The 24715-nt window shown below is 60.4% G+C and overlaps 1 protein-coding gene and 1 non-coding gene across 2 annotated transcripts in view; both read right to left on the bottom strand.

Moving 5' to 3' along the window:
* Positions 1-24715, bottom strand: part of EP400 (E1A binding protein p400) — a 59951-nt gene that overhangs the window by 4816 nt on the left and 30420 nt on the right. Inside the window, 30 exon segments of the mRNA XM_070399936.1 lie at positions 459-654; positions 1680-1898; positions 2532-2725; positions 2832-3033; positions 4651-4760; positions 4835-4880; positions 5843-6097; positions 6179-6257; positions 6960-7016; positions 7136-7272; positions 8090-8263; positions 8375-8572; positions 8574-8617; positions 8826-8979; positions 9069-9113; positions 9282-9416; positions 9770-9853; positions 10284-10421; positions 11237-11380; positions 11549-11660; positions 12459-12655; positions 13975-14144; positions 14215-14417; positions 16215-16486; positions 16736-16830; positions 17595-17750; positions 19273-19437; positions 21184-21414; positions 22154-22323; positions 23610-23776. Of these exon segments, the coding sequence (XP_070256037.1) occupies positions 459-654; positions 1680-1898; positions 2532-2725; positions 2832-3033; positions 4651-4760; positions 4835-4880; positions 5843-6097; positions 6179-6257; positions 6960-7016; positions 7136-7272; positions 8090-8263; positions 8375-8572; positions 8574-8617; positions 8826-8979; positions 9069-9113; positions 9282-9416; positions 9770-9853; positions 10284-10421; positions 11237-11380; positions 11549-11660; positions 12459-12655; positions 13975-14144; positions 14215-14417; positions 16215-16486; positions 16736-16830; positions 17595-17750; positions 19273-19437; positions 21184-21414; positions 22154-22323; positions 23610-23776 (4549 nt within the window).
* On the bottom strand, positions 12835-12965 carry LOC138998235 (small nucleolar RNA SNORA49). Its single transcript, XR_011469104.1, has one exon. It is a non-coding gene; the product is annotated as a small nucleolar RNA SNORA49 (small nucleolar RNA).

Here is a 24715-nt window from a genome sequence, read left to right as displayed (position 1 = left end):
CTTGACAATCTAAGGCAGGGGCGGGGAATGTCCAGCCCACAGACCAAGTAAGGCCGTTAGATCATTGGTCTGGCCCTGCCAAGGCATCAGGGGTGAGCTGATGAAATGTCTGACCAGATGTCGCAGGCTCACGTTTACGCTGATACAGTCTGGCTGTGAACGATGCTGCAAGTGCCCAATGGCCCTGGGCAGACCAGGCTCCCACCCCTGCTCTCAGGGAAGGGGTCAGTGCCCATTACACGGCCAGTTACTGCCTGCTGAAACATCCCTGGGGCACAGCAGCTGACAGTCGCTGAGATAAAGGGATGGGAAGTTCCAAATGTTAATGGTTAAATCGAGGGTCAGAACTTGTACTCGGGCAACACGGAGAGGCTTCCCCTCGCGTGCACCACGGCCCTCGGCATGGCCGTGTGGCGAGGGAGCCAGCCCCTCCCGGCCCCGCGGACGTGGGCAGGCACCTGTGGCTTTCTGCGGCTGCCCGATGGCCACACTGATCCCAGCAACGTTCATGGGCAGGGTCGTGACGCCTGGCGAGGAGACCACGGCCGCGGGCACGGACACCACCGGAGGCTTCGCCAGGGCCACCTGCGCCGGCGGGGGCGCCTGTGCCTGCATCTGGCCTTGCGCCTGCAGCTGTGACGTGGGGACTCGCGTCTGAACAGAAAGAAGGGCCCAGAGATTCAGCCACCTGTGTGTCTGCAAACATCGCCCACAGAGGACATGTGGCGAGACGTGGACGGGTCGCAGGGTGGGAAGTGGCAGCAGCGAAAGGCTAGCATCTCCCCGGAGGCTGACCCCCGCTGTCCAACCATCACCAGCACACGGGACCTAAAGCTCATCAGTCACACGGCATCCGCACCTCCTGCCCTTCGAGCCGCCCAACCGCGCTGTTCCCCAATGACCTCCCTAACCATCAGCCTGGTGCTCGCCCAAGACTCCCGTGAAGGCCACCAACTTCCCATCACATTGTGTTCAAGCCCTTTCTTGTCACGTGAACACGGGTGGAACTGAACGTGCTCTCGGGCTTTACCCGCTCTGTCCCGTCTGGCAGAGCCGAGCCAGTGAGCGGGTGACTCCCTAGGATTTGGGCAGGTGACCTCACCTGCTGGCTTCAGGTTCTGCCCGTGCGAAGTGGGGAAACATTAAAACACCCCCTCCTGCCTGAGCACCCATCAGGTGGCAGGTGATGCCAGCTGCACCCGTGCCAGGATGGGGTCTCCTAAGCCGGCCACCTGGCCTGACCGGAGTGCCTGCATCGACATGGCGGAACGTGAAGGTCCTTCCGACTCCCCTTCGTCTCTCGGGGCTTCCCAGGTGCTGTGAGCCATCCTTAGAGCAGCCTCACCTGGCTCCTCCCCATCTCCTCTCTGCAGGCCCCACAGCACGGTGACCCCTCCCGCATGCCCGTGTCCTGTCCCCGACGTAGACCCTGCCCTCCCTCCATGGTCAAGCTTCTGCCCTCCTTCTTTCCCCGAGCGCTCATGAGCTGTGACACTTCAGTTCCAGGAAATACAATCACTTAAATGCTCCCCAGGGGCTGTGTCATCCTCTCCAAGGAGAACAGGGTCTTGGGGGGAAAGCACACCTACTTGACTCGCAAGTCCACCACAACACCTGCGTCCACGCAGCTGGAGCCGTGCAGGAGCGTGGGAAAAACCAACGCCTCAAGGGGAACTTACGAGCCGGGCCACCTGGAGGTTGGCCACAGTGGTGCCCGTGAGCAGGGCTCCGGGCCGAGAGGCGGTGACGGTGGTGAGCTGGGGGCTTGGCTGCTGTGCCGGTGGTGGAGGCTGCACCTGCACCTGCGCGGTGGGCGGCGGGGGGCCAGGCGGGGCCTGTGGCGGGGGGGCCTGCTGGGGCAGCTGCAGCTTCTGCTTCTGCATTTTGATCAGGTGTTCCTAAAACCCAGACGGAGGAGCTTTTCAGCAACGTCAGCAGCACCACGTGCACACCCTGACCGACACGGCCAGCTCCGAGCCTCCCATGCTGCAGCGACACCGAGGGCGGCCATGGAGCCCTGGCATGTGGCTGGAGTGACCAGGGATGGATGACCTGTCTGGCTGCACTGATTCCCTGGGAGGCGCCTGTGCCTCCAGGAGGAAGCTGGGTGCAGGCTGCGGTCCCTGTGAACGGGGAAGGGACAGGCCCGACAGCCGGCTGGGTTTTTATTTCACCTTCTTTGGTTGCTGCTTAGACCTGGTCTTAGTGCTTTTCCAGTGACGGCAGGAAGGTCATGTTTCCTTTCAGAGGAATGTGTCACATCCATGTCAGCCCTGCGAGCAGCCTGGCAACGCTCGGGCATCGCCTGTGAGACCCGAGGCTGCACGGGAGCTGCCTGCCCCCAGCACACAGCACACAGCACAGAGCACAGAGCAGGTGGGAGGCGCCTCCAGAGGCTGCCAACAAGCTATTTCTAAAGACAACACTCACCTCCCGCCTGCAGACTAGGGTGCATTTATGCACAATACACCTGAGCTACGCCATGTCACAGCGCCACCCACTGGGCCCGTGGTTTCCCAGGAGGTGCTCACCGGGGTCAGCTTGCTGACAGCTTTGATCTGTGCGGGCGACTGGGCCTGGCCCTGGAGCTGCGGGACCTGCGCCTGGGAGGGCGGTGGAGGCGGCGGCTGCTGCTGCTGCTGCTGCTGCTGCTGCTGCTGCTGCTGCCGGAGGAGCTGGAAGTGTGCGGGCGTGAGGGTCTTCCCTGGGAGCTGCACGCCTGTGGCTGGAGAGGTTGTTTCATTAGCGGACGCTGCTCCCTTCCCCACAACACACGGAAGCTGAGTCCTGCCTCTCAGGGTGGACAGGCACAGGAAACCCACCATCTTTACCTTGGGACACCTGCGTCACCAAAGACCGGGCTGGGGCCTGCACGGCAGCCAGGCTGGTGGTGACCACGGCCGAGGCTGTCACGGAGGTGACCGCACGAACGCCCTGCGTCGGCGCCAGGGACACCAGGTCAGACGTGGCCGGGGAGCCCACTGCTCGGGGCTGGGTGTGGACCACCTGGGCTGGCGTCGAGCCTCCGGAGCTCTGGAAAGGCAACACGAGGGCCCATCAAGGGACTGCTCTCTCCATCACTGGGTGGAAAGGGCACCAGCTAACCCACGGCCATCCTGGAGGTGCTGAGCCTCCGGGAGGCGCCCTTGCACACTCGAAGCGCTGCCCTGAGCTAGAGCAGGTCGCTCTGCACTTCCCTCGCCGTATTTCCAACGGAGAGAGAGCCGGGGCTGCTGGTGGTCCCCTCGGCTCCTGGCTTCCCCACAACAGGGAGAGGTGAGCTGCTGGCCTCCAGAGACCCCGCCCGCCGCTGCCTGCACTGTGCACAGGTGGGATCCCTCCTGTCCTGGGCCTGGGCTGTTGTTACAGAAACACGCCTTCCCTCTCTCTGCCTGACCTCCCATCCTCCCTGTCCACCGCTCATGGCTTTAACTTCTCTCCGTTCTCCACTGGTCCCCACCCTGCGTTTGGGATAACTTCCTCAGACTTGTCTTCTAGTTCACTAATTCTCTCTCCTACTGGGGAACGGACAGTAAGCCCAATTACTAGGTTTTCTTTCTACAATTCTGGTAGCCAGTTTTCATTTCCCAAAGTTCTCTACGTTCTCTTAAAAGTTTCCAGGTTTGTATAGGCGTTCTCCAGCTTTTTCTTTCTTTAAAACAGGAAGTATAACTTTCATCATCTATACCCAGGGAGCCCTCTATCCCGAGTCTGAAGGGCCTGCCCACTGCCTGCTGCTGCCCCTCCTGCTGCCGGCACCTGCGCCCCAGCCTTGGCCAGCAGAGCCCCGTGCAAGCACTGTGGGCTTCAGCCATGTTCGATCCCCACACCACAGGAAGCGGTGCTCAAAAATGCATCGTGGATGAATTAATCTATCTTTTAAAATACCACAGGTCCGCCCTCGCCAGTGTGGCTCAGTGGATAGAGCATAGGCCTATGGACTGAAGGTCCCGGGTTCAGTTCCAGTCAAGGACACATGCCCAAGTTGTGGGATCGATCCCTAGTAAGGGGCATGCAGGAGGCAACCGATGAATGATTCTCTCTCATCATTGATGTTTCTCTCTCCCTCTCCCTTCCTCTCTGAAATCAATAAAAGTATTATTATTTTTTTTTTTAAATATATTTTATTGATTTTTTACAGAGAGGAAGGGAGAGGGATAGAGAGTTAGAAACATCGATGAGAGAGAAACATCGATCAGCTGCCTCCTGCACACTCCCTACTGGGGATGTGCCTGCAACGAAGGTACATGCCCTTGACTGGAATCGAACCTGGGACCCTTGAGTCTGCAGGCCGACGCTCTATCCAGTGAGCCAAACCGGCTAGGGCAAATAAAAGTATTATTAATTAGCATATCCAATGGACACAGACACTGGGGCGGTGGGGGCTTGCCCAGGGTGGGAATGGCTGCGGGGGGGGGGGGGGGGGGGCGGGTAATTGGGGGAAAAAGAGACGTATGTAAATCTTTAGACAATAATAAAAAAAGTAAATATTGCTAAATACATATATATATTATTATTATTATTAAAAACTAAACTAAAGCATCTCAGGTCCATGTTTCTTTATGAAACTCAGCCAGGTCAGTACTTTTCCCAACAAGCAAATGACTTGCACAGCGTCGACTACTGACCCCCCAGGAACAGGCAGCTCACCGTCAGGGCTCCAGGCGCCACGGGTGAGGCCAGGCGCTTGTTAATGGACTGGAAGGTGGCGGCAGGGACACCTGCGATGGTGTTCACGATCACGTTTCCGCTCACTGTGCCTGCAGAGAGAGGGGTCTGTGGGGCAAGAGCACGCGAGACAAGTGAGTTCCCACGGACATCGCTGGCCCCTTACCTGCTGGCATGCTTGTCCCCGTCACAGACGTCTTGATGGCTCCGGCCTGCTGGAGAGAGACGGGACTTGCACATGCACACGGCACACCCTCCCAAAGCTCCCATTCTGTCAGCATCAAACCCAAACTCTTGACCATGGCTACTGGCCACACGGCCGACTCCAGCGCTGTCCCAGCCCCTCCCACACTGCGGTGTCCACCCCTCAGTGAGTGGTGCTCCAGCCACGCTGACCCTGCTGGCCCCATAGCTGCCAGGCTCGGGCCTGTGCCTGCCGGTCTCCACTCCTTTCTGACTCCTGTCGCTCAGGCACAGCCCCTCCTGAGCACCCACCAGGATTCTCCGGGTCCTGCCTGGCCGGACGCCTGCCCACAGACGGAGTCCCTGGGCGCAGGTGCTCCGGAGTGCATTTTCTGAACGAATGAGGAGCGAGGCTGCCCAGGCACATACGAACACCCCCCCCCTCCCCCCCCAGCAAAGGAAATCAAAGCCAAGGGGTTGATTCTGCAGACACCCCAGGCCTGGCTGACAGTGCAGAGCAGCTGAGCCTCCACCCACTCCCGGTCTCTTCCCACTGTGAGCTCAGCGTGGCCACGTGGGCACCAGAGCGAGGGCACACGCCAGGGCGGACGGTGCCAGCGTAGGGCCTGTGAGATCACCAGCCCACTTTCCTTTCCTTCTTTTGTGCATTTTACCCCTTTTCTCTGACAGGCAGAGGGCTCACGCGTGCGCACGAGCACACATGCACGTGCTTTGAGAAAAACCACCAAGTCAGAAGAGAAGTTTGCAAACTGGCAAACAGTGTCTGCTCTGCAAGTTCATGGGGAGGAAGGCGACTTCCTCAGTTAGGCTCACACATCCTCTCTGACTCCGAGGCTCCTGCACTGCTGAGCTCTCCCAGCACAGGAGCCCTGCAGGAGACAGACACCCCATCTCCCCGACAGGAAGGAGGCCTGCTGCTCTGGGGGCTGCAGGAACCTCAGGCACTGGAGGGCGGGGAGGGCCTGCTCACCAGCACGGCGGCACTGCCCACTGTAGTGATTGCAGGGGGTGCCTTCTGTGGGGGCTGCACAGGCTGTGCTGGAGGCTGCGCCTGGGCAGGGGGCTGCACGGCGGGCGGCCCTGAGGGCTGCTGGCTGCCGGCGGCCGCTGGGGGCTGGGGCAGAGGCGGTGGTGGCTGCTGGGGCGGTGGGGGCTGTGGCTGCGGCGGGGGTGGCGGAGGCTGCGTCACAGGCGGCTGCTGTGCCTTCTGCTGGTCGGCCAAGGCCTGCAGGGCAGGAAGAAAGGAGATGGAGCACCTGGGGCTTCGACTGCTGATGGCAGCCGCCCGTACGCCCAGGCCCCGCACCTTCTTCTCCTTGGCGATTCGCTCGGCACGGAGAGATGCAACCTGGATAGGAGGCAGGGGCTTGTCGTAGTTGATGCCACTAAAGACAGGAGAAGAAATAAAAATAAGCCACAAGTTCTGAAGCACAAATATTCCTGAAATGCACAGCCCATTCTTAAAGCTGCCGGGTGCTGGAGGCAGTTCCCACCCAGCCCAGAGGAGGGGTGTGGGGCAGACCAGGCTGGGAAGGAGAAAGGCTGTCCGTCACCCCCGCCCATGGTCCGTTCCCTTCCAGGCCTGAGAACAAATGCCCCAGGCCCCTAGCTGCATGAGCACTGCGCCCCCACCCCGGGCACAGCGCCCGGCCAGCAAGCCCCAGGGCTACAGGTCCCACAGGTCTCCTCACCCCCTCATGGACCCCTCTCCCGGGACTCCTGCGTCCTCCCCCACTTTGTCACCTACAGAACGCCTTGATCCAAAGCAAGTATGTGCACCCCACAAGTGGGCATGTTTTTACAGAAGAGCCAACACAATGTTTGCAGGTCAGGGGTGAGGCTGAGAGGAGAGTGCCCTGTCCCGCTGCTGTGCCCTCCGCCAGGCCGGCAGGCAGGACGCCACCTCCACACCCTCCTGTGCAAACAAGGATCTCCCTGGACGAGCCCCTGCGGGGCCTGCCTGGCCACACCACCACCCCCAGCGATGCCAGGACAGGCCATTTGCTCAACAACTCACTAAACTGATGGCATGTAAGAGAAGACAGGGAAGGAACCATCTCAGAGGGAAAGCGTGTCACCAACAGTACCTTTCTGCCAGCACGGACGCGTGCTTGGGGTTTTTCTGGAAGGGGTTCATGCCAAGCCTACAGCAGAGACGGAGACAAGAGTCACCGCGTGAAGGAAAAAGGAGACAAGGAGACGCGCTCGACAAACGACAGGACGAGCCCCGCCCCGGCCCCCCGCGTGCAGGGCGTGGGCCTACAGGGGCTTGATGGGGGGGCTCCTCTTGCCGGCGGTCATCTTCATCAGGTCGAAGTGGCTCGTGTACAGCTGGGTGTGCGTGGCGTTCTCGTCCTGGGCGTAAATCTGGCCCGTGCGCAGAGGACGGTTGTTCTTGCTCTGAAACAAAATGGTCGGTCAGACCTCGACCCCGGGAAGGGCTCACTGACGGGGAGGCCGTGATTAACCCCCTTCTTCCTGGGACAGCACACACACGGCAGCAAGGGCACAGCGGCCAGCAGCTGCGACCCGCCCACACCTCCTCGGGCTGTGCCAGGCCTTTCCGCACGTCCCTGAGCGAGCCGCCCACACCTCCTCGGGCTGTGCCAGGCCTTTCCGCACGTCCCTGAGCGAGCCGCCCAATCAGCAGCTGCAGACAGAGAGCAGCTGGCCCAGCGCTTGAGGCCACAGACAGGGATGAAGCCAGCACCTTCCCCAGCAACCTGACCTTCCCTGGGGCCTCTGCCCACAGCGAGCTGTAAAGGGGCAGACATTCCTGCCGCCAGGCTTTTCTCAGGGGCTTGGCACTGCTTGTGCCTGGTAACGCCGCCTTCCTGAGTCCCACAGCGACACCAGTGCCTGCCGGCTCCCAAGTCACCTGCGCCCCCCCAGCGCGGACTCCCCGGTTCCTGGCGACAGACGCCAAGGACTCAGCTGTCCGACGACCACAGCAGCGTGATGCTCGGTCTGTGTGGACCTGAGGGCCTGGAGTCATCAAACCAGCCCAGCGGCCAAGTCAGGGAAAGCACAGACCAGGCTTCACATGAGCTACCGTGCACGGCGACGCTCTGCTTGCTCATCTGAGGCGGCAGGACCTGGCGCCCGGAGCCTCACAGCACCTTCCAAGGACCAAGCAGCACGGTGCCCGTACCGCCAGTCTCAGGCCCCGTCCCCTTGCGGAGCCCCTGCGCCCTGTGCCAATGGCCCCGGGTCTCACCTTGCCCTCCTCCCTGGGGATGAGCACGCTCTCATAGCGGCTGCGGCACTGCTTGGAGGAGCGGTAGATGCGGCTGCAGGAGTTGACGACGTCGCTGACGAGGTCCCAGTTGGGCGTGTGGGCCGGGGACACGATAGTGAGGTTCAGAGGCAGCTCCAGCAGCTGCTTCACGGCCTAGAGGACCAGGGGAGGCACCCAGTCAGCATGTGGAGGCAGCTTCCCGCCTCCCCCGCTGTGGGCAGGGCGCGGACGGACACGTGGGGAAGGGCCCGGGTCCGGGCTCACCTGCAGCAGCGCCCAGTCCTCGCTGATGAGCCACTCGGGGTTGTCGGGACCCGACTCGGCAGCGGGCTTGGCAAAGGTGGGCAGAGGCTTGGCGAACTGCGTCTGCTGCTTCAGCAGGAGGTTCTTCTTCTGCTCCTTCCCCTCCCGCCGCATCTTCAGCAGGCCCGGCGTGGCGCGGTCGAAGAGCGACCGCGGGGGGCACGACCGCCTCCCCGTGCCGCTGCTTCTTCTTCCTGCCTGCAGCTGGACAGAGAGGCCGCTCAGGGCTGCGGAGCCAGAGCCTCCGCCCACAGCCAGCCAAGGAGGGGCCGGGGGCTGAGCAGGAGGCCCGTCACCCAGGAGCCCTTGGCCAGGACGACCCATCCTGCCTCCCTGCCCACTGGCCTGCACGCAAGGCTCCTCCGCTCGGGAACACAGCGCGGCGCGAGGGGAGCAGGCCCGCGGCGCACACCTGAGGGGTCCGTCCGGTGCCGCCGGCGCTCCTTCCTCACGTACACGGGGGGCAGCTTGGACTCGGGGATGGGCGTGGTCTCGTACATGAGACACATGACCGAGTCGATGTAGATGTCGTTGTCGTCTTGGGGCGGCGTGGGCGGGGTCCAGAGCTGCATGGAGAGGGAGAGGCATGAGCTGGTGGCTCGAGGAAGGCAGCCACCCACAGGGGCCGGGGACGGGGACGGGGACGGGCACGCACCGGCATGACTTCCGTCTGCCCGTCCGCTCCTTCGTAGATGTATTCCTGCGGAGACAGAGGGGAGCTTTCAATGTGAGTCTGCTTCACGCTGCCAGCACCTTCGTAACTTCAGGGACCTCACTACAGCCCGAGGGAAAAGCAACATGGAACCGGAAGCCATGCAGCGGGCTGAGAGCACGCGTCTGGGTGGTGACGCGACGATGGGGTGCGCACCGCGTTGTAGGCGTCCTCCCGGGTGTAGGTGAGCAGCTGCTCCTGCTCCTGCTCCTGCAGCGCCCGGGCCTCCTGCTCCTGCAGCGCCCGCAGGTTCTGGGCCTCCCAGGCGCTCACTGCAGTCAGCACGGCGTCCTGCTGGGAGACCACAGGCTCGGACACGGCGTCCAGCACAGTCCCCACGGGGAACACACCTGCCCCCCCACCTGGTCTCACACTCAGACCAAGGACCTCTCTTCCCGGCCGCGGCCCCTCCACGCTGTGGTGGCCATTTCCCAGCACTGCCTCTGGGCCCAGCATGGAACCTGTCAGGCACCACTGCTCCCCCCATTGGAGCCGCCTGCACGGGGCCTCCCGGACCTGCATGGCAGCTGGTGTCTGCACTGGTGGGTTTGGGTTCATTCCTGTGATTCCTGGCAACTCACTTCCCTCCAAACCAAACTTAACCCCACAGACCTGAGCTGCTCGCGTGTGAAGATGGTCCTTACCTCACCGTTCCTCTCTTTTTCGTGATCGATGGAAGAATGGAATAGTTCCAGGTAATTCAAAGCGTATTTTTCAATTGGGGTGAGCTGTTTCAAAATATATTTTTTGGATAGTTCATTGCAGGCCAACAGGATTAAGTTCCTTACAGCCCCCACCAACACTTCAATCAAAAAAGTGGTTGTGCCCTGGCCAGTTCGCTCAGTGGGTAGAGCACTGGCCCGAGGACTGAACGGCTGCAGGTTCAATTCCGGTCGAGGGCACATACCCCAGCTGGAAGTTTAATCCCCAGCCCTGGTAGGGGCATGTGGGAGGCAACCAATCAACGTGTCAATGTTTCTATCTCTATATATCTCACTCTATCAATGAAAAAAATGTCCTCGGGTGAGGATTAACAACAAAAAAGTGACTGTTCTTGGCCAAAGTGAACAAGAAATATTTATGAAAGGAATACATTTTTAAGACAATGACTTGTACAGAAAAACATGAAGTGAAAGCAAAAGGAGGAAATGTCCAAACCTGTTCCATGAAGTCGGCCAACTCCTCCAGCTGCGAGGGCTCCTGGTCCCACAAGCCGTCAGGGTCCGGTGACCCAGGCACGGCCTCCCCTGCGGGCTCCTGTGCGTCTCCCTCCAGGCACTCGATGCTCTTCAGGGCCTGGGGAAGTGCATGCTGGGTCAGACGGTGCTGGCAGAGCAAGCTTTTGTTTTTGTTAATCCTCACCCGATCAGAGAGAGTGGGAGGGGGAGGGAGAGACTGAGAGAAACATCGATGTGAGAGACATCGATTGGTTGCCTCCTGCACGCACCCTGACCAGGGCCCGGGCTGGGGAGGAGCCAGGTACGTGCCCTTGACCAGAATCGAACCCGGGACTTTTTGGTCTACAGGCCAACACTCTATCCACTGAGCCAAACTGGCCAGGGCCGAACGGTTAATTTTTTAAAATGGATGAGGTATGTAAGCGTAACTAATGGACACAGACAGTAGGGGGGTAAGAGCATGAGCTGGGGGGTGCGAGTGGGCAGGGAGAGGTCAATGGGGAAGAGGAGACATATGCAATACCTTCAACAATAAATAAATTTTTTAAAAAATGGATGAGGGCCCTAACCCGTTTGGCTCAATGGATAGAGCGTCGGCCTGCGGACTCAAGGGTCCCAGGTTCGATTCCGGTCAAGGGCATGTACCTTGGTTGCAGGCACATACCCAGTAGGGAGTGTGCAGGAGGCAGCTGATCGATGTTTCTAACTCTCTATCCCTCTCCCTTCCTCTCTGTAAAAAATCAATAAAATATATTATAAATAAATAAATAAATAAATAAATAAATAAAATGGATGAGGTAGCAGCGAATCCCCTCACCAAGGAGGCGGGGGGTGGGGTGCCTCCCAGCAGAGGCCCCTGCACAGCCAGGACCCGGGAGAGACCAGGCAGGAGCGGCCCCCGGAGGCGGAGAACACAGGCGGCTCTGTCCTCACCTCGATGAAAGGCCGTGCGATCTTGGGTGCGATGGTCTCCGTGACAGTCGGCTCCTGGGGAAGGACCACAAACTCCTCGGCCGTCACGGGGAAGACGGGCTCCTCCACGGGAACGCACACCTCAAACAGCTCCTGGATGGTGCGCTGAGCACAGACACGCACGTTACCCCCGCGAGAGGGCTGGCTCCCGCGCCCCCCGCCCCCGAGCTCGGGCGTGCTGCCGGGGAACCGCAGAGCACGCCTCACTGGAGTCCCCAGAGCCACGCACCCGTGCCACGTGGAAGCCCTTCTGTGGCCCCACGAACGAGGTACCTGCGTCAGGAACGCCATGGAGTAGTCGTTTCCCTGAGCAGCCACTTCTCGGATCAGATCCTTGGTTCCATTCTTCAAAAGTTTCTCTTCAATGGAATTGGCACTCACAAGCCTACAAACAAAACAAGACCCACACAGAGGCAGCTAAGCCCTGAAGCACGCGCCCCATGAACGGCCAGCACAGAGGCCACCTGGAAGAGCAGGCCTGCAGGTGGGCGCCGCAGGCTTCGGAAGCGCACGCATCAGCGCTCCACGGGCTCTGTGCGACCCTGCCCTCACGTGGCAGTCAAAGGCCTCAGGCCCCACTGTGACTCCCATCTCAGTCCGGCCACGTCCCCACCCTGCCAGCCTCCGCCTGGAGCCGCCCTATTCCGACGTGTGGTGAGTGCCTATCTTCAGTGCAACAACCTAGAAGGTGAGGCAGCCTGCGCTCTGTCCGGGGCCAGCACCGGGACCATGGGCCGGAAGTGGCAGGATGAACATGGGCCGGAAGTGGCAGGATTTTGCGCCAAGTGGCACAGCAAGTGCTTAGTGCACACGGCACGAATAGCAACCGAACGCAGACGGAGCAGAGCTCCCCACTTCCTCATCGCACCTGTGTGTCAGTGAGAGGGAAGTTCTCTGAACATCCGATTTGCCCAGACAACACACACTTGGTGACAGCGGAAACACCCTGAGGCCTCCCTCCTCCGAAGGTGCAGGCTCCGAAAGAGGCACAACACACAGGGAGTCAGCAAGCTGCGTGCGCAACGTCGGTCACCACGCCACGCGCACACTCCACCCCACCAGGCGTCACTCGTCGGGAAGAAGGTCAAACAGCAGGGGCTCCCGCTGCCCGAGGGAGAGAGGACGCACAGGAGCTGCTCCGTGACCTGCAGGGCACCCGCCGCGCTCCCGCCCCCGGCCGCACCTGTACACATGCACGTCCTTGCGCCTCCCGATCCTGTCGCACCAGTTCTGGGCCTGGGCGTCCAGCACCGGGTTCAGGTCGTGGTCGTAGAACACCACGGCGTCGGGCTCCATCAGGCTCACCCCTGACGAGCGGCTGCGCGTGGAGAGGATGACACAGAAGATGCGCTTGTCTCTGTTGAAGCTCTTCACCAGCTCCTGCGACGGAACAAAACCTCTCAGGACTCCGGCACACGGGAAACGCTGCCCTCTCTCCACTGGACTCTGGCCTTTGGTTCTGGCTCTTTGCACACGTGCGTCCTGGCTCACCAGGCCTCCACACACGGTTTAGATCGCACAGGTCGTCACAGGAGACCACCAGGCTCCAGGCGACAAGTGCTGTCAGCGCAATCAGTAGGCCCCACAGGAGAACGGAGTCTTCCTGGGGAGGGATGTGCGCTTTTTCGTGTGCCCCCAGGCAATGCCAGAGCACCTTACAGCAAAGGCCCCTGGAGTAAGGCTGAGGGAGCGGAACAGCCTGAGAGGCGCCTCCACCACGCGGGCCGGCACCGACGGCTTCCCTGGACACAGCTCCTCTGCAGTCAGTGCAGCGCCAGATCAGACCACAGCCGGCAAACAACCCTCCTCCTGCAGGAAAGCCCAGCCCAGCCGGCACGGCTCAGGGGCTGAGTATCCGCCCAGGAACCAAGCGATCACCGGCTCCATCCCCGAGGGCACGTGCCCAGGTTGTAGGCTCGATCCCCAGGAGGGGAGGGCAGGAGGCAGCCGGTCCATGATGCTTCTCTCATCGATGTTTCCATCTATCTCTCTCCCTTCCTTTCTCTAAAAACCAATAAAAATATATATTTTTTAAAAAGGGATTCTCCATACAATGTGTTGCTCCACTACCAAGGAAACTTGTCAGTGAGCAGTGGCCTCCTTGCAGGCCGGCTCCGGGTGTGCAGCATGAGGTGCTGATGCTACAGAACATGATACGGCAGCGGACGCACGGGCCGGAGCTGCCTCTGCTCTCGGGAACATCGGCGCACACTGACCTGCTCCCAGGGCCTGGGGACGGCTCGGGACGCGGCAGCCCGGGAAGGGGGGGTTTAAGCACTTCTACAGGAAACAGCTGCGCACTCCAGCCGTCAGGAGGGGGGTGCTGGGAGGGAGCGACCAGGTCGAAGGTCACACGCCCCGTGACTGGCCGGGAGGCTGCAGCACTCACGCCCGGCAGCACTGCTCTGACAAGTGACCACGGCAGGTGGCTGCCCAGGCACTTCTTTAAGGTAAAGCTGTCGGGCGGTTTCCTGTTCCCACCAGGGCTGCCTCCTGAAGGACACAGTCCTGTCCTGCAGGGAGCACACGTCACAGACCTGACTGCGGCACTGGGATGCCGGTGCGAGTCCCGAGTGGAAAAGTATCGCGAGATGGGGCTGAAAAGACTCTCGAGTTCCAAGACCCGGAGATGTGGCGCCTCCCTCTGCTCAGAAGGGGGGACAGCACCGAATGTGCACAGCCCTGAGCGTCCGCCTGACCTGCTGCTGCTCGTTGTTGGCGTTCTCGTCGATGCGGATGTAGGTGACGAAGTGGAAGTTCAGGAACATCTCCAAGATGTCCAGCATGAGGACCATCTGCGACATGATCAGCACCCGGCGTCGTTCTAATCTCAGCTTCTTCAGCAGCATCGCCAGGGCCTCCAGCTTTCCTACGGGGGAGCAACACTGAGTGTCCGCCCCCAGAGCACGGGTGCGACGCGTGAGCGTGCCCTCTCCTACCTGAGTCCAGCTGGACCAGCCTCAGCTCGGGGAACTGCAGCGAGCGCGGGGCGGTCACCCGCTGCAGCTGCTGGGTGTAGGGCGCCGTGTGCTCCTGCAGGCGGTGCCTGAAGATCCTCATCCTGTGGCTGTAGAGGGAGGGGGGCCGCGGCACCCACAAGGACGGGGGTGAGGCCACCACCGGCGGGATCACACAGGCCACCCTGAGGAGCAGGAAGCACGTCGTCACAGGCAGCACTTGGCATCTCCACCAGCCAGCAGCTCTGACCTCGGTCACCATGTAGACAAGCCTGCTGCCCACACTGTCCCAGCAACCATGGGCACAGGCCCGACAGCCTGGCCGATGACTGCCACTCAGGGAGAAACAGCAGGGCAGGGCCCCCCAGGCCCCTAGCACGGACACACTCAGCCCATCCCCTGTGAAGGGCAAGTCTTCTGATGGGAACTTTGGGACACGGGGCTCTGTCTCCCAGACGGGGTGGGGGAAGAATGTGAACGCTGAGCTGCTACAGCCCCTGTGCCACCAGGAGGGGCAGCCCGGGAGGAAGGGCCGGTCTCAAGGCCGACCTGACACCCATGGCCGGCCCCAGACGCCACCTGCACCAGAAAGCCCTTCCTCGGGCGGTCAGCTCAGGTCGGAGTCCATTACTTGCTGCCACTGCAGCAAACCAGAGCCACCCACCGACCAGGAAGACCGAGTAACTAAGGAGACGGAGGGACGTCCCACCTTCCTGGACAGACAGACTCCCTGCGCCGGGGGCAGCCCTCCCAGCTTGATCAGAGGCTCCCCACCAGCCCAGTCAGAACCCCAGCAAGTCGTTTCGTGGCTACCGACCAGCTGATTTTAAAGTTTATCTGGAGGCAAAAGACCATCACAGCCACACCACATGGAGAGAACTGAGTCTGAGGACGGCCACACGACTCCCAAGGCAGACGAGGAAGTGGCAGACATCCAGACAGCGGTGCTGACGAGAGACGAGACAGCAGGCCCTGGGGCGGCGTAGAGAGCGCAGGAGCAGACCTCCTCGCTCTAGTCACCTGACCCCCGACAGGCACAGGACGACCACACCACAGACACACGTGCAGGGAAGGACCAGACGCGAGCTCACCCTCACACACACTGACTCGGGGTCACAGAGCTGAGTGTGAGCTGCCCAACGACAAACCCCGGGAAGACAGCTCACAGGACCTGGGTGACCTGGGGGTGACGACTTTTCTAGACACGACACCAAAGACACGACCCACGAGAGAGAAGACTGACCAGCTGACTCCACTGACACTAAAAACTCCTGTTCCGCCAAGGACGCTGTCCAGAGAGCACGAAGGGAAGCCACGGACTGGGACACGTGTGCAAAGGACACATCTGCTAAAGGACTGTTGTCCACAGGTACAACGAGCTCTCAACACTCAACAGAACGAAGGCGACCTGATTAAAACGCACCAAAGGCCTGAACAGACACTCACCAAAGAAGACATGCAAACGAGCCACCGAGAGACGCTCCACTTCCTGCGCCCCCCACGCAGACGCCGCCCAGCCTGGAGGCGGCACCAGGACCCGAACTCCCTGCTGGGGAGCGGGGAGCCACTGAGGAAGACTGTTTCTTACAGAACCAGGCACAGTCTCACCACACGGTCCAGCCATCACGCTCCTAGCTTTTTGCCCCAAAGAGCTGAAAACCCATGTCCACATGGAAACCTGCACACAGATGGTGACTGCGCTGTCAGTTCCTGAACTTGGAAACAACCTAGCTGTCCTTCAGCCGGGAATGGATCAAGAACACTGGTCCATCCGGGCAACAGAGGACGCGTCCGCTGACAAGAAATGAGCTGTCAGCCAAGACAAGACAGGGAGGAACCTTCAATGCACATGCACACCTGGAAGAACCCCACGGGAACAGGAGCTCGGGGCTGGCACGGCACACGGCAGGGCACGGGGGGGGGGGGGGGGGGGGGGAGGGCGAGGCGAGCACCAGGCCCTTCACGCAGGGAAACCACCTCACCTGTCGATAAGATCCTGGAGGGACTCTTGACGTTGAGTCAGCGTCAAAATCAGGTCCCTGTGACGGTTTGAAGGTGACGTGCAGACACTCGCTGGCCTGGCCCCCTTCCTATGCCTGCTCCCCAGAGCTCCGTGCCCCAAGCCCCGTTCTCCGCAGGCCAGGGAACAAGCCGCCAGCAGGTCTGCCCCGTAGATGGGGGCGCGGGAGCAGCGCCGCTCATTGACAGAGTGGACCTGGTCCAGCCGCTCTCTCAGAAGCCGGGCCTTGTCCTCCTGCACCAGAAAGTGATGGGAACGGCCCGTGAGAAACCACACCCTGCGGGGCCCTGGGCGGGGCCTGCCCCCAGAGCACCCCAGAGGAGAAAAGCAGTTTCTCGAGACAGCATTTCCCACGTCACAAGAATATAAACTACGTGAAAGGAGATGTTTGCCATCATAAAGCCAGTTTCGTTCCTTCTGTTAGGGAAGCGTTTTAAAATGAAAGGTACGTAACCCAGCCACGCCCTCGGAGGTGCTCAGTACCTGGGTGGGCCCCCCGATGGGGGACGCTGGTTTGGGGGCCAAGCCGGGTTCTCCCACAGTCAGGGGGTTGACCGCCACTCGACCAGGCACACCAACTGCAAATCAAAACCAAGGTTGGAAACAGCTCCGAACGCTGCGCACACCTGCCCCAGCTGCCCTCAGTCAGCGCCCCTCTCCCTGCACGTTCACGCCTGTGCTGGTCAGAACCCGTGGGGCACCCCTGCCCTCTGGCCACGTTCTGAGCGAGCGCCAGCCTGTCTCCTCCCGTGGCGAATGCCTATGCGCCGTCCTCACGGCCCTCATGCCGGCACACCAGCCACCAGGGCCCTGGCCCTTCCTCAGCATCAACCTGGCGGCCCTCAGGCCAGGAGTCAGCTGCCCTCCAGACCGGCACAAAGCCACCCCCAAATGGTCAGGGCTGCTGCTGGCCCTGACACGTGTGCTCGGGGACGGCTCCAGGGGCCTGGTTAGGGGGCACCGGGGAGAATCGCGGTGATTCGGCAGGAGCAGGTCCAGGGAGCAGGAGGACCCTGGCGGGAAGCAGGCTGTGGACCAGGCAAGAGGCAGCATCCTCTGTCTCACACCGAGGACCCGGCCTCGTTGTCTGTCCCAGGGGAAATCCTGGCACCAGACAAACATCTACAGTGAGTGGAGGCTGGTGAGTGTCAACCAGAAACTCTGAGAGCCAACAACAAAGGAGACCCAGTGGACACTGGTGTCCGTGGAAATCAGACATGGCCATGGCGGGACCTGCAGGTTCTGAGTCCCTGAGGCCAGAATCCTCAAGGCCTCCCGGTACCTGCGAGGGAGGGAGCCAGAGGCCGCACAGCCAGTCTTCTCCCTGCTCAGAACACTCTACCTGGTGGGGCCACGGGAGCGGGGCCGGGGCCGCTGGTCGGGGGCTTGCTTCCCAGGGTGCTCAGGGCACCCGCCTGAGACACGGTCTGCATCACCATGGGGCCTGGCGGTCGCAGGTAGGACTGCCCGGGGGCGGACACGATCTGAAGGACGCTGCCTGTAATCACACGTGCGCCAGGGCCATCAGTCACGCCCTCTCCAAGGTGCAGACACAGGCCACAAACGCAATCTCCAAAACCACACTTGCTCCCACATGGCAACGCAAAGTTCAGTTACTTGTAGAAAAAGGAAAACACTTTATTCACAATGAATGTAACCCTAAGAAACAGCCCAGCTGGTGAGGCTCAGTGGTTGAGCGTGGACCTGTGAACCAGGAGGTCACAGTGTGACTCCAGGTCAGGGCACATGCCCGGTTGCAGGTTCGATGCCTAGTAGGGATGTGCAGGAGGCAGCCAATCAGTGATTCTCTCTCATCATGCATGTTTCTCTCTCTCTCTCCCTTCCTCTCTGAAATCAATAAATAGTAAGAAAAAAAAAAAAAAGAAGAAAAAATGTCGTTTTTCTTAATGTCAAAAGGAAGCTCATCGATTCCTAGAAATTCCTAGGAATTTGGGGCAGTGCAAGGGGCACTTGCTCAGGGTCAGTCACGTCGGCGTGAGGCCTGAGTCCCAGCTGCCGGATGACAGGCTGGTGCTTGCCGACCCGCCAGCTGATGAAGAAAAGGCTGACGTGTTTGTTAAGTGCAAATGCTGTGGCTCTGCTTAAGGAGCCGGCACTCCACCTCGGGGTGACCGAGTCTCTCCCCTTCTTCTGCTCCACAGGAACCTCCCATGTCCCACAGAAACTACAGCACCAGAGATGGCCTCGCCCCTTTGACCAAAACCTGGAGAAGCAGGAAATTAGACCAATTGAACGTTTCTTTGCTGCAGGCTTCCTAGGGGCCTCCGCTCTGCCAACTGTGCCTCTCCAGTGGCCTCCACAACCGGGAGCCATGCTCACCACGTCCCGGACACGTGCGGGCAGGGCTGCTGAGGACACCACCCCTGAACCCAAACCCACAACTGAGGGGGACACACGTGACTGAGCTGCTGCCCCGTGGTCACTCAGGACTGGTGGGAGCACGCACCCTCCTTTCCTCAAACAGCAGCCGCTCCACGGACACATCGCCCTCGGCCACAGGCGGGGAGCTCTGGCCTGGAGCTACCTGCAACCTGTGAGCACAGCTGCAGTCCTTGGCCTTTTAGGACAATTCACACTTCACAGTCAAATCAGAAGCAGCAAGTGTTTCTATTCTGATTTTAAAAATAGGAAACTTTTATCAAAGGGTAGATTTTTTATAGATTTCAGAGAGGAAGGGAAAGGGAGAGAGATAGAAACATCAACGATGACAGAGAATCATGGATCGGCTGCCTCCTGCACGCCCCACACTGGGGATGGAGCCCGCAACCGAAGCCTGGGCCCTGACCGGGAATCAATCGTGACTTCCTGGTTCATAGGTCGACGCTCAGCCACTGAGCCCTGTCGGCTGGGCAAAGGGTAGGTTTTCTAAATGACTACCATCTACTGAGCCCGTGTCAAGGACTGGGCAGCCAGGTACACACACATTACCCACTGGTCCTCCCAGCCCCTCGGGCCAGGCTCGCTGTGGCGTCCAGGGAGGCACTGTGCGTGGCACTCACCTTGCAGCTGCAGGGGCTGGCCGGCGGTGAGCTGCCGCAGCTGGCTGTGGGACAAGGTGAACTTGTTCCCTTGGAACTGCAGCGTCACCGGGGTCTCTGGCTGGGCCACGCGACTCGGCGGTCCTGCGAGTGACGCCAGCTGTGCTATTTTGACCACCTCCCCACCTAAGGGAACACAGAGGAAAGGGGAATGAAACTTCTGTGCAAAGTTTTTGAATGTGACACTGTCATATAAACAGAAGTATCAGAAAAACAGTGATGACACTTTCAGGAAAGAACGATTTTAATAGGAAAGAGAAGACCAAGTTAACATCAGGTTTTAAGGGCTGACTCCTGCCATCGTAACTGGTGGGACCTGAGACGTTAGACAGTAACCACACTGCGAGGGGCACGCTCCTTCCCTCCCCAACCAGTGAGCAAGCAGCCACCGTCACAGAGCAGAGCCCGCCCTGCAGCCCACCCTGCGGCCTCCGTGTCAGACCCTCCCCAGCGGAGAAGCCTCGTGCAGCTGAGCTCAGAGGGAGGCATGACCCGCGCTACCCCCCCAGTCAGTACAGAAACACATCCCGGCTGGAGCTTCGAGACAAAAGCTCCCATTGCAGGGAGGTGGGGGCTGATCTGCAGTGTTTACTGTCAAGAAGCGCGAGGCGTCACGTGGCTTATAACCTTTCTGTGGAAAACGAATTCAGATGGAGTCACATGCACTTCATTCAAAAAGGCTGTGATTACACAGGATTAAAGGTTTTTTTACCCAATGGTTGATTTTTGAGTCTAAATGTTCCTCCTACGAAAACCCATTCAAGAATCATTAGTGATAAAAACAATTAGCAAAAAACAAGAAAAACACCCAGGAATCTTGCGCACAGAACCGTGATTAAGGACAGGAAAGTGAGAAAGGAGAGGCAGAGAGTGAGTCCCGTTAGCCCTCGAGGTCCACACAGAGGTGAAGGCACCAGACGAAGGCGACCTGGTGGATGATGCCCCAAGCACAGCCACAGAAGCCCCGTCCCAGGCCAAGAAACACGTCCCACCGGCAGTGGGGCCCAGTGGTGACTCTGCCGGCAGCAGACGAGAGGACTGCGGACCCAGCCTGAACGCGGGGTCCTCAGGACACCACGCTCCTCTCCCCTCCCCTCCACAGAGGCCTCGGCACAGCCCGTCATCCCACAGCGAGTGTTCGAGCAGCACCTGAGAGACCAGGCGGCTGTGCCAGGAAGGGCACCTTCCACAGCAGAATGGACAGGTCCATGTGAAATTTGGAAATATGCTAATCTCACTGGTCACAATGAAAAATTCTATCAAAATCTATAATAATAAAAGCATAATATGCTAATTAGACCGGACATCCTTCCGGACGAAGCCGGGGCTGCGAGGGCCGAGCCCCTTGCATGAATTTTGTGCCCCAGGCCTCTAGTATTTAATAAAATTGAGATCTGTCATTGAATTATTACTAAATGTCTCAGTTGAGCAATAATTCATCCCAGGTTTAAATCTGGTAACAGCGAGAGACGAAAAGGAAGTCCTGGTTTTAGAAACCGAACACTAGGCCCATGGCTGTCCAGGAAGCGGCCGCTTTCATTTTACCCCTTTGCTCCCCAGCTGATCTCGGCCCTGGGCCAAAGCCCGGCTCACAGGGAGGGAGGCACAGTCATCAGCATGAAGCTCAGAGCGAGTGCGGGAGGAAAGCAGAGCTGACGGACGGGATGGGGTCAGGAGAAAAGGCAGAGAAAGGACAGGCCCTGGGCACCGGCCCTGAGATTTAGGGCCGGAAAGGACAGCAGGGCCACAGCTCGGCAAAGGCAGCGCCGGCTTGGGGGGACAGGAGTGGACAGAGAGGCTCTTCACACTGCTGGTCTGAACACAGCTTCCTGGGAGCAGGGGCAGAGCCCCAGGAGAGGCGAGGCCACTTACTAGGCAGGCGCGCCTGGGCCTGCGAGGTGAGCAGCAGCCCCTGAGGCAGCGTGCTCTGCCCGGCCGGGTGCGAGGGGGCCTGGGGCTGGGGCTGGGACGGGCCCAGGGCGGAGGCCTGGGGCGCGGTCTGAGCCCGCAGTTTCGCAGGATGGGCTGGGCTAGGAGCTGTGCTGCAGGTCGAGGCGGCCTGGGGTCTCGGAGCACCGGTGGGAGCCTGGGGGGCCGCTGTCGCTGCAATCGACAAGGGTGGTTTGTGCAGAGCTGTTAGAGGTTCTCAATGCAACGCAGTACTTCAACCCGAATTTTAAAGAAATAAAACAAACATTTCATACTGTCTCTCAAATGAGAAGCTCTCTCTAAAAAGGGGGTGAAGGCCAATGTGGTCAGACAGAGGGGTATGACTTTTTATCCGCCGTTAACTATTTCCACTTGGCGCGAACCAGCAGCCTACACGGCAGTACATTCCTGCAGCGAACAGTGTTAGAAGTCAGCCATGTAAACCCGTGTCCACCAGAGGGAATCCTGACCCCCACAAAGGCGCACACAGAGGCTGCACCCCCAGCTGCACCAGGGGCGCTTGCACGCAGCAGCTCTGGACACTCGAAGCCGCCGTGTGCATGGCCCAGGACCCGCTGACGGCCGGAGCACGGCCCGGGTCACCTGCCTGCCCCTGCCCCATCCTTCTCTGCTGTGAACCAGGTGACGGCAAAGCAGGGCAGGAAACAGCAGCCACCTCCTCGGAAGCCTGAGAGCCGAGTTCCCTCCAGGAGCTCCCCCAGGAGCATCCTCATCGCCACGCCACACACGCCTCCACGAAGCGTGCAGCGCCTTGTAAAATCCAGTTTAAAGACATAAAAAAGCCTCCAACTCGTGCGAGGGCTGCACAGGTCTCTTCGGCAGAATGGAGGTCCCTTGTCAGAGGGGCCAGGCAGCACCCTCCGTGGCAAACACGCCACCACACAAGACATACCTTTGGCATCCGGGTTGGCAGAGAACGTGGCGATGGGCGGCCGTCCTCGCACGTGGCCCTGGGGTGTGGCCGTGGCCGCCGTGGAGGTGGCCGTCCGGGGCGGGTGTGTGCTGGGGAAAGCCACCGTGCGGCCCTCGGGCTTCTGGCCGTACTGCACAGGCTGGAACAACCTAGAAGTGTGTGGACGGGAAGACAGCGTCGCTGCAGCAGGCCGGGGGGTGCCTGCCAGAGCAGCAGGCTCCCACTCCGGCTGCTGGTTACAGCAGGGGTCCCGGGCGGTGCTGGCAATACTCAGCACACGACAGTGGCCCCCGTGCCTGTGTGATGGGGTGTGATTTTACTTCAATTCAGTTCCTACCAGAGTGGACAAGGAAAGGCATCTGGCACACCAAGTCCAGATGACTGTTTAGCACAGCGGTTCTCAACCTGTGGGTCGCGACCCCTTTGGGGGTCGAACGACCCTTTCACAGGGGTTGCCTAAGACCATCGGAAAACACATCTATAATTACATATTGTTTTTGTGATTAATCGCTGTGCTTTAATTATGTTCAATTTGTAAAGATGAATTTGGGGGTCACCACAGCATGAGGAGCTGTATTAAAGGGTTGCGGCATCAGGAAGGTTGAGAACCACTGGCCTAGAGGAAGCAGTGAGGTGAAAGGTCAATGGCAGCCTCAGGGGACGGAGCACAGGGACAGGAAGGGCAGACGGAACAGCCTCCGCGGCCACAGAGCTCGACCACGCAGGGCCCGCGGGTGCCCCGGGCTTCACAGCGTCCGTGTCCTCTGCAGCCAGCTCTCCCGGGAACTGCAGAGCAGGACGCCCCGTGAAGCCCGTGCGACACCAGCAGAGGCAGCGCCGTCGCCGCCGGGCAGGTCCGAGGGCTGCAGGCCCAGGTGCCCGGGAAGACACACACAGACGAGGCGACAAGAATGGCTGCCGGTTTGCATATTTGACCCTTTGTCTCTCAAATGCTGGCTGCCCCGCCCCTCGTTTTAGCTCGCACCCAGGACTTCATCTGTTTCCCGCTCCGGGTCAGCCCCTCCTGAGCCACACGGGCTCTGCCCTCGTCACACTCAGACGGGTTCTGCCCATCCCAGCCTCCAGGGGCCTGCAACATGGTCATCCTCCCAGGGGTCCCTTCGCTTAGTCAGGAGCCCTCTGCTCGCCGCAGGCCCACACCACCCTCCAGCGCCCCTCTGCCCTCGCTCCCCAACACCTGGCCAGGACAGCTACCCCCCACCACCCACCAGGACGGGTCCCAGCTCCTCCCGACAGACCCCGCCCCGATCCTGAGAGCCAAGCCCACACTTCCCACTGACAATGAGCGACTCAGAGCAGAGGACACCTGGGCCGTGTCCAGAGCAGACAACCCAACCGGCGACTGGCCTCTTCTCACAGCCTGGAGCCAAGCCTCCCAGTGTCACTCCCACCCGCAGCCAGGGTCCGCACACACCTGCTGGGCTTCAGTCGGACCGTGGGGGGCCGGCCGGTCGGGGGCGGGGCGGTGAAGAGCTCTTCCATGAGTTTCCGGGACACCCTCTTCTTGCACAGCAGTTCAGCCTCGTGGCGAGTCATTTTATTTTCTAAGCCAATAAGGTCAAATATAGAAAGATCCGTTTCCTAAGTAGAAGGAAAAAACGAGCTGCGTGGGACGGTAGGAAAGGCCTCGACTAAGAATCCAAGCAGGTGCGCAGACAGGAAGACCAGGCCGTGCCGCGAGGTCTCCTGAAGACCAAGCTGTGCCGCGCCGGGGCTCAGCGTGCCTCCCTCTCCCCAGCTGAGACGGGAATGGTCACCCTGAGTGGCTGTGGGATGGAGAAGGCAGCACCCAGGGACGGACTAGACGCGCAGAGGAGAGGGAAGTCTGTGTGGTGTGGGAGAGACCCTGGGAGACCCAAGAGCCGGTGCCAGTGGCGGTGGCTGTGTGGATGCCGCCCGTCCAACAGCAGAGCCCGGGGGATGCTCACTGCGGAGTGAGAACCCAAGAAGGTGGACAGCGGGGTGGGCGGGGACGTGGAGAAAGGGGCACCTCCCCCCTGTACACACTGACGGGAGAGGAGTGCAGCTGCCGGGGAAAGAAGTCAGCAGTTCACCAGTCACACCTGACCTGCACCTCCAGGCCTAGCCTTGCGCCCAAGGGAACCATGACCACGCCCACACGAAACTGTGCCCGAGGGCCCACGGCAGTGTGACGAGGGCCACACGTGGGAACCACCCACGTCCACCTGATGAGCGGACAAGCAAAACGGTGTGCATGCGGGGAAGCCCTTCAATCTTCAAAGGAAGGAGATCCTGCTGCAACATGGCAAACGGCCAACAGCCCCGAGGGCAGAAGCCAGGCACCTAAGTCCACGCATGGTCTGGCCCCACGTGTGTGTAGCGCATGGGTTCACATGGAAGAGGTGACTCCACAGAGAGTGACAGGAGCTGCCAGAGGCTGGGCGGGCAGGGAGTGAGGTCCACGCGTGCATCGCTCTGGGCACTGAGAGGCTAGGACATGGGCGACGGCTGCACAGGCCGTGCACATACAAGTCCACACGCTGCACACTTCAGAGGCGT

This window comes from Myotis yumanensis, unplaced genomic scaffold, assembly GCF_028538775.1.
Source record: "Myotis yumanensis isolate MYYU_CA2020_CCGP unplaced genomic scaffold, mMyoYum1.0.hap1 SCAF_19, whole genome shotgun sequence".
Lineage (NCBI taxonomy): Eukaryota > Metazoa > Chordata > Mammalia > Chiroptera > Vespertilionidae > Myotis > Myotis yumanensis.
The sequence above is the reverse complement of the archived record's forward strand: the minus strand, read 5'-3'. Positions and strand labels throughout refer to the sequence as shown.